Source organism: Zingiber officinale, chromosome 6B, assembly GCF_018446385.1.
Source record: "Zingiber officinale cultivar Zhangliang chromosome 6B, Zo_v1.1, whole genome shotgun sequence".
Lineage (NCBI taxonomy): Eukaryota > Viridiplantae > Streptophyta > Magnoliopsida > Zingiberales > Zingiberaceae > Zingiber > Zingiber officinale.
In genome coordinates, this window is record NC_055996.1 from 10,170,121 (window position 1) to 10,177,654 (window position 7,534).

Here is a 7,534-nt window from a genome sequence, read left to right on the forward strand (position 1 = left end):
CGATAATTTAAAGGGATGAGAGATTTTGGCATGAGTAATTTAAAGAGAGTGATAAGTTCTGACATGTATCAAAAGTTGGAAGTGGAGCAATTTAAAGTGATGAAATATTTTGACATGTGTCAAGGATGAGAAGGGGGGTAATTTAAAGGGATGAGAGATTTTGACATGTGTCAAGGGTTGGAAGGAGATAATTTAAAGGGATAAAGATTTTGACATGTGTCAAGGGTTGAAAAAGATAATTTAAAGGGATGAGAAATTTGTCATGCCTCAAAAGTTGAATGAGATAATTTAAAGGGAATAGATGTTCTGATATATGTCAAAGGTTGAAGATGCGTAATTTAAAGGGAGCGGGTGTTTTGAAAAAATAAAAAAAATAATAAACAAAATTGATTAAAAAATAAAATTAAATAAAATTTTAAAAATAAAAATCAAAATTAATTAAAAAATTAAATTAAATAAAATTAAAAATATATAATTATTGATGAAAATAATAATAAACTAAATTAATTAAAAAAATAAAACTAAATAAAATTTAAATAAAATTAAAAAAATATTTTTAAATAAAATTTTAAAAATAATAATCAAAATTAATTAAAAAATAAAATTAAATAAAATTAAAAAATATATAATTATTGATGAAAAATAATAAACTAAATTAATTTTTAAAAATAAAACTAAATAAAATTTAAATAAAATTAAAAATATATAAGTATTATGTAAAAATAATAAATAAAATTAATTAAAAAAATAAAACTAAATAAAATAAAAAAAAATGAAAAAAAGAAAAAGGATAGAACTGTCATTTGTGAGAGAGAGCGCGGCGGAGGAGGGGAGAGGGGTTCGGTGTCACATCGGAGGGGAGAAAAGCAATTTACGAAAAAAAGTTAGAATAAGGAACCGAAACCCGTTCAGTAAATAACCTCAGACGAAGGTCACAAAATGTTTATATTTATGTAGATTAATATTTATCATTGAAAATAGCATAAGAAAAGGCTTGAATTGATAATTTCCCAAACTATCCTGCCGCTAACCAGAGTCGGTGTTTTGGAAGCGCAAGCGCAAGCGCGGTGAGTGGGAGTGAGAGAGAACGACAGATCCATCGCGAGCCAAACAGAGAGCGACCGGATCGCCTCGCCGGGCTCAATCTTTGCTCCGCGATGGAGTATAGAAGGATCAAAGACCAGGTAGCGTTTCCTCTCCCCTCAATTGCATTTGGGTAAGTTAATTTGGCGTCGATTGCTTTAGATCTCTTGGCACCTACAAAATAACAGAAAAAAAAAACAAGGTAGGGTTTCATTGGAATCGAACGTGTCCCTGATTTTGTTTTTATAAGATTGTTACTTGGGGTGTTTGTCTGCTTTTTTGTGTATAAGATGATGATGTTGTTGGATCCGAAATGCCCTGGTTGGTTCCTAGATTTCGCATGCACAAAGCGCAAACATTTTGGGGTTTTCGCATTTTCTCTCATTAACTAGCGATTCTCTCTTGATTTTGTTGATTAAGGTTTTTCTAATGGATTTTCCTTGAATTTACTGGCCTAAGTGATTTTATAAATTCTCAGGATGATGATGATGGTAAACCTCACACCGATCTGGAGAGCCAATATGGGAAGCCTTTCTCTGGAAGTATGCCCTTTAACTCCTAGATAGAATCCTGAAACATTGGTATCATATAATTATATCAGTTTCCTCATTATATGACGTAATTAACTGTGATTTTCTGCAATACAGTTGATAATGTGCTTAACTCTGGAGCTGTCTCGATCAAGAAACCTAATTGGAAGCTAAAGTAATGCATTGAGTTTTTTTTTCATGAAAATAATATTAAGTTAATAATATTGCATGCTATGATCTTACTTATAGAATATGAACATTTATCTTCTGTAGTTTTGTTATGCAAAGCTCCAATTTTGTTGTCTTTCCTCAGGTCAGTTGTGACGCTTGCATTGACATTGCTTACCAGCTCGCAAGCAATACTCATTGTGTGGTCTAAACGAGCTGGAAAGTATGATTACAGTGTAACAACAGCCAATTTCTCAGTGAGTGTAAAATGTGAAACCATTTTTAACTGCACAATCAGTAACAGGACTTTTGATTGGCATGTAATACAATAGTATAATTTGTTATAATATATGATGAAATCAAAGTTATATATGATGCAACAATGTGCTATGACGTAGTAATATAACAAACACATTGCATTTTCCTTATGTGTGATAGGTGGAGGCTTTAAAATGTGTCTTCTCACTTGTAGCACTGCTTAGAATCTGGAAAAGTGAAGGGGTTACAGCTGACAATAAGTAAGCCACTTCATGAATATGGACTTTTTTTTTATACTGATACATTGATATTTGGATGTCTGAAGGAGCACTAAGTGCATATATTTTCCTTGATTTTGTAAGTTGGCTTTTAGGACTTTAAGTTGTTACCCACAAGGGTTTGTAGCAGCTTGTATGAAATTTTAGTTTGATTTTATTAATTGATAGTAAACAATTCAGATTTAGAATCCTCCAATGCTTCTTTGTTTTAAAAATGCATTAAATGGAGTTCATTTTCATATATGAAACATGTCCTTGTTGATTTCTTGGTCAATGTGCTGATATCCTTTATATTTTGAATTCATCCTCACGGAGGATATTTCAATGTGATTGTATTTCTTGTCCAACTAATTGTTTATATTGATCTCATGATGCTAGGTTAGCAACAACTTTTGATGAAGTCAGTGTTTATCCAATCCCTGCCCTGCTATACCTTGTTAAAAATTTACTGCAGGTACCCAAGTTTTCTTCTCTTAGTAGAATTTTGCATCAGAATATAAAGATCTAATGATATTTTGTGAAAACAGTATTACATCTTTGCATATGTGGATGCTCCTGCTTACCAGATATTGAAGAACCTGAATATCATCAGCACTGGTGTTTTGTACCGCATTATTTTGAAGAAGAAGTAAGACATATATTTGGTAAAATTTACCATCTAATTAGCTCCCTTAAAAGTTTATCTTCTTCGTTTTGAAAAACAATTAAAATAGTTTATTGTTCTAGTTACGGTTCATCACTGATCTTTATTTTGCAAATACATTCAATTTTAATTTTTTGATCAATCTCTTGCAACATTTCTTTTTAGAAGTTTCTAAATGATGATCTTTCAGACATCCACTTATTTACCCACTGACATTTTCATAATCAAGTAACTGACTGTTGTTATCTCCATCAATGTGTATCTTTCATTTGCTTAAAAACCTTAAGTTTTATAATAGTTTCTGTATGAAAATTTCTTGTAAACATAAAGTATTGATGAAGTCATTTATGAACATTGATGCTGATCATGTGGGATTGAAACCCCTTTTGTGAAATATTAATTGCAGGAGCTACAAAATTTATTTCATGCGTCATGAGAAAAATTCGAATGCTAATGTTTATGCTGTTCCTTGGTTGTTTATTTCTGTATCTGTTCAAGTTTCCTGTAACTATGATGACCGAACTTAAGACAGGAAAAAGTTATTGTGTAAATATTCATCAAAATTACAGTAATCTTTTAATAATTGTGCTCAAGACATTGAAGGTAATGTTTTCACTTTTATCTTCTGTTCCGGGTTCTGTTAATTATCTATTGCGAGTTTGAGTCTGGGTGGTAATTAGACTGGAGATATGGATCTTGGAACAGTAGCGCTTTATGGTTCTTCAATTCATGAAGTATTCTGTTTTCCACTCATTCAGTTGAACCATTTGTTACTTAAAATGTCTAAGGTGAAGGATATTCTAACTCCACTAGATCAGTATTTTAAAATGCATCAACAAACTAATACATGAAATTTCCATGTTCCACCAAATCCTATGTGACTATAATCCTTTGGTTCAAGCTGGAAATTGTTTGTGTAGCTGTGCATGTTATTGCCATCTTCACAATCAAGCATAATTATGTCTGAAAAGCCTAATGATTGGTACTTCTTGATTATGGTAATTCTTTGTTTCAGGTTAAGTGAAATTCAGTGGGCAGCTTTTATTTTGTTATGTGCAGGATGCACAACAGCTCAATTGAACTCCACGTAAACTCAATAATGTTCATATTTCCTTTTGTCTTGTTTGTTCCAATTTGTATTTTAATGCTGTCTTTCATGCAGTTCTGACCGGGTTCTTCAAACTCCTTTTCAGGGTTGGCTGATGGCCATTGTGAGTCTTAAAACTAATCAATCTATTTGGAGTACCTTTCCCCTTTAATCATTGCTTTTGACTCTCCGGTACAATTTCAACCTATGAAATTTGCTTTCCAGGTCATGGCTCTTCTAAGTGGCTTTGCTGGAGTGTACACAGAGGTACATTCTATGTCTGATAACTTGGACTATGTAGCGTATGGCCCTAAATAATTGTGAACCTTTGGATTATGGCTATCTTTTGGTACTGGCTCCATGACGGAACACCAAATTTAATCCCTCAGACAAAAACTTACGACAGTGTCTGCAGTAAACAAGATCTATTACTTATGTTAAGCAACAAGAATTATCTCTTTTCAACTTGCAGGCTATCATCAAGAAACGCCCTTCAAGAAATATCCATGTGCAGAATTTTTGGTTGTACATATTTGGGATGATTTTTAACATAATTGCAATTTGCGTCCAAGACTACAATGAAGTTATGAACAAGTAATGCAGACCTTTTATTTCCATTTCCTCAATGCCATCATCTAATTATCTGGCTAGTACCGTCTCTAACTTGATTGGGCAATTTGTTTTTTTTTCTTCTGTGACAGAGGATTCTTTCATGGCTACTCCTTCATTACAGTTTGTATGATTCTGAATCACGCACTCAGGTAGACACAATGAAGTTTAGTTATCTAATATTAATTTTTTTGCACTGAATTCTGCTGTTTTCATTGCAGTGGTATTGCAGTTTCGATGGTTATGAAATATGCCGATAACATTGTGAAGGTAAAAGCACCTCGACCTTTCGGTTGTATAAAACGTAGTAGTTATCGTTCCAAAGCAAATCTTGGAGTTGCCTAAACCCAATTTGTGCAGGTATATTCCACTTCAGTTGCAATGCTTTTAACGGCCATTGTGTCAGTGTTCCTTTTCAGCTTCCATCTGTCACTCGCCTTCTTTCTCGGCTCCACGTAAGTATTCTTGGAAAACTGATTATATCAAGAATCAACTAAGTATGCTAAATTGCCCTTTACTGCTCCACACCGACATTCTTGGTGCACACATTGAAGTTCATTGATTGTTTCCTTTTAGGGTTGTTTCTGTCTCTGTGTACTTGCACTCAATCGGAAAAATACAACCACAAAAGTGAAGCTTTTTGCTGGGAGTTTAGAAGTTGAAACAAGTTCCATCTTCCAAGTGTGGTGCATCAGAACTTGAATGTCACATTCTTGTAAGAAACAAAATGGTAGTAAGAATTGTTGACAATCTGGAAATGAAGCCTTGCATGAACTTACTGATCTATTTTGGAGAGAAGTCAATGAGCAATGACAACTTTTTTTTATTATTATTGAAAAACAAAGAAAGAAATAGCATCATCCATTAGGGTAACTGTTCTTTCAGTCATGGCAGACAATCTTTTATATTATTAATTTCGTCCGGAAGTTGAAAAGATGGAATGATCAGAATGATGCGGTTAGAATATTGATTGAGTTGTCATGACCCGAAGGGAAGGGTATGATGAACTATCTTTTTTATGAACCAAGTCGTTAGAAGGTTTCTGATCAATGCTACCTGTAAATAGTGGCCGAGTTGTCTCGGTCCTTGATACCTCGATCCTCGAGGCAAGTCTTAAAATTATATAAATCGAATAAATAGTAGAATAATGAAGTGCGTGTATGAATGTAAATGAACTAAACAATTCGCGAGCTATTTGGAGCTCGATTCAGTAAAAAGTTCGTTCGAGTTCGTTCGTTTAGCTTATCGAGCTGAGCTTGAGCTCGATTTCAAGCTCGATAGTTTTATTGAGCCGAACTCGAGCTTAGGAGTGTAAACGAGCCTTAAAACGAACCCAAAAATGAGCTCTAAAAGGAGTCTGAAAATAAGCTCGAGCTTGCTTAACGAGTTAGTCTCGTTAACTATGATAATCAAGCTAATAACGAGCCGAGCTCGAATTGTTCGTGAGCTTAGTAATTCCAAAACGAGCCGAGCTCGAGTCTTGTGATAAAAGTTCGATTTAAGCTCGAGCCCGAATATAACTTAAACGAGCCGAACTCGAGCTTAATACTATTCATCTCGATTTGGCTCATTTACATCCCTAAGTGCGTGGAGAATAAGCATGGAAAACATACCCTGGCCTAGGGGGACGCCCTCTCGTAGACCGATGAACTGGTCGTGACGTTGATCAAATCATCGTGACCTAGAAGAGTAGATGAATGTGGATCGGATGAGGAGTTGGATCTAACGGCATGGAGCTGGACGCGACATGGATCCGGAAAATGGCATGTAAATCGAAATATGACAGTAGTACGTAGGTCGAAACATGACACACAGGCTGAAACACGGCAAGGCAGACGACGCAACGACCAGAACACTTTATTGGCTCGAGGGCCAAAACATTACATCAGCTCGAGGGCCAGAACACTACATCGACTTAAAGGCTGGAACACAATATCGAGGTGGCAGCGGTGACTCAGAGGAGGTTGGATCACATCAACGTGGATTGGGGGCTGGATCAACGCTGAAATCGTATGGCAGCGTGGATCGGTGGTCGGACAGGCGTTGGAAACGTGCGACAACAATGCTGGATGGTCTGATTTAGCGGCGGTGAGGGGGAGTTGACAACGCCCTTGAACAGGGAGAAAAGGAGGGTGGTTGTCGGCGTCAGCATGGAGAGGGGAGTTGTGACGACCTTCTTCCTTTTCAGGAGAGAGAACAGAGGAGGAGGGGGAGTGGTGGCTACTCGGCGACGAGGTCGACAGTGGCGGTGCGAGGAGGGTGGCAGCGTGCTTCAGGCCAAGAAGCATGGCGACAGAGACTAGGAAGATGGAGGGCGGCGCTGGCAGAGGAGCCAAACAAAAACTCTCACGTCCCCAAAAAAGCCCCTCCTCTTTGTAAGGCCAAAAAATGAAGAAATAAAGAGGGGAAGAGGAAGAGCCAGCGGCGGTGCATGAGCGTCCCTAGAAAACCAAAAGCCTCCAAAACCTCAAGTGAGGAAAATCATATCTCAATGACAGAAATGCCCTTCTTTCCCTCCCTAATTCCTCTGCGATCCTTAAGATACATCCGCATCACAAACCTCCCCTTCAAGTCTAGTCGAAGGAGGTGCGAGTCCGACTAACTATACCAAGCCTATTGTAAAGCGGAATTGCTCCTGACTACGGAGTCAAATCACTGGACCTGTCATATGATGTAGAGTGAGAAGTGATAGTGGTGCCAAACGAGCGATGATAACGGTGCTAATCGAACGGAATGCTGACCAAGTAGGCGATCGAGCGAATATCGAGCGAGCAATCGAGTGAATGCCAAGCGAGCGATCGAGCGAATGCCTAACGGATAATCGAGCAAATGCCGAGAGAATAGCCTAGCAGAGGCCTAGCAGATGCCAAGCAGAGTG

At 36.8% G+C, this 7,534-nt stretch overlaps 1 protein-coding gene across 1 annotated transcript; it reads left to right on the forward strand.

The window, feature by feature from the left end:
• Nucleotides 1-981: 981 nt before the first annotated feature.
• On the forward strand, nt 982-5,482 carry LOC121991930 (CMP-sialic acid transporter 2-like). The gene is made up of 15 exons (XM_042546014.1): nt 982-1,184; nt 1,562-1,625; nt 1,731-1,788; nt 1,927-2,038; nt 2,220-2,299; nt 2,696-2,771; nt 2,845-2,945; nt 3,976-4,047; nt 4,123-4,171; nt 4,273-4,314; nt 4,520-4,641; nt 4,749-4,808; nt 4,878-4,926; nt 5,017-5,111; nt 5,233-5,482. Exons 1-15 carry the CDS (start codon nt 1,158-1,160, stop codon nt 5,288-5,290), a joined length of 1,065 nt encoding a protein of 354 aa, XP_042401948.1. The 5' UTR covers nt 982-1,157; the 3' UTR covers nt 5,291-5,482.
• Nucleotides 5,483-7,534: the final 2,052 nt, after the last annotated feature.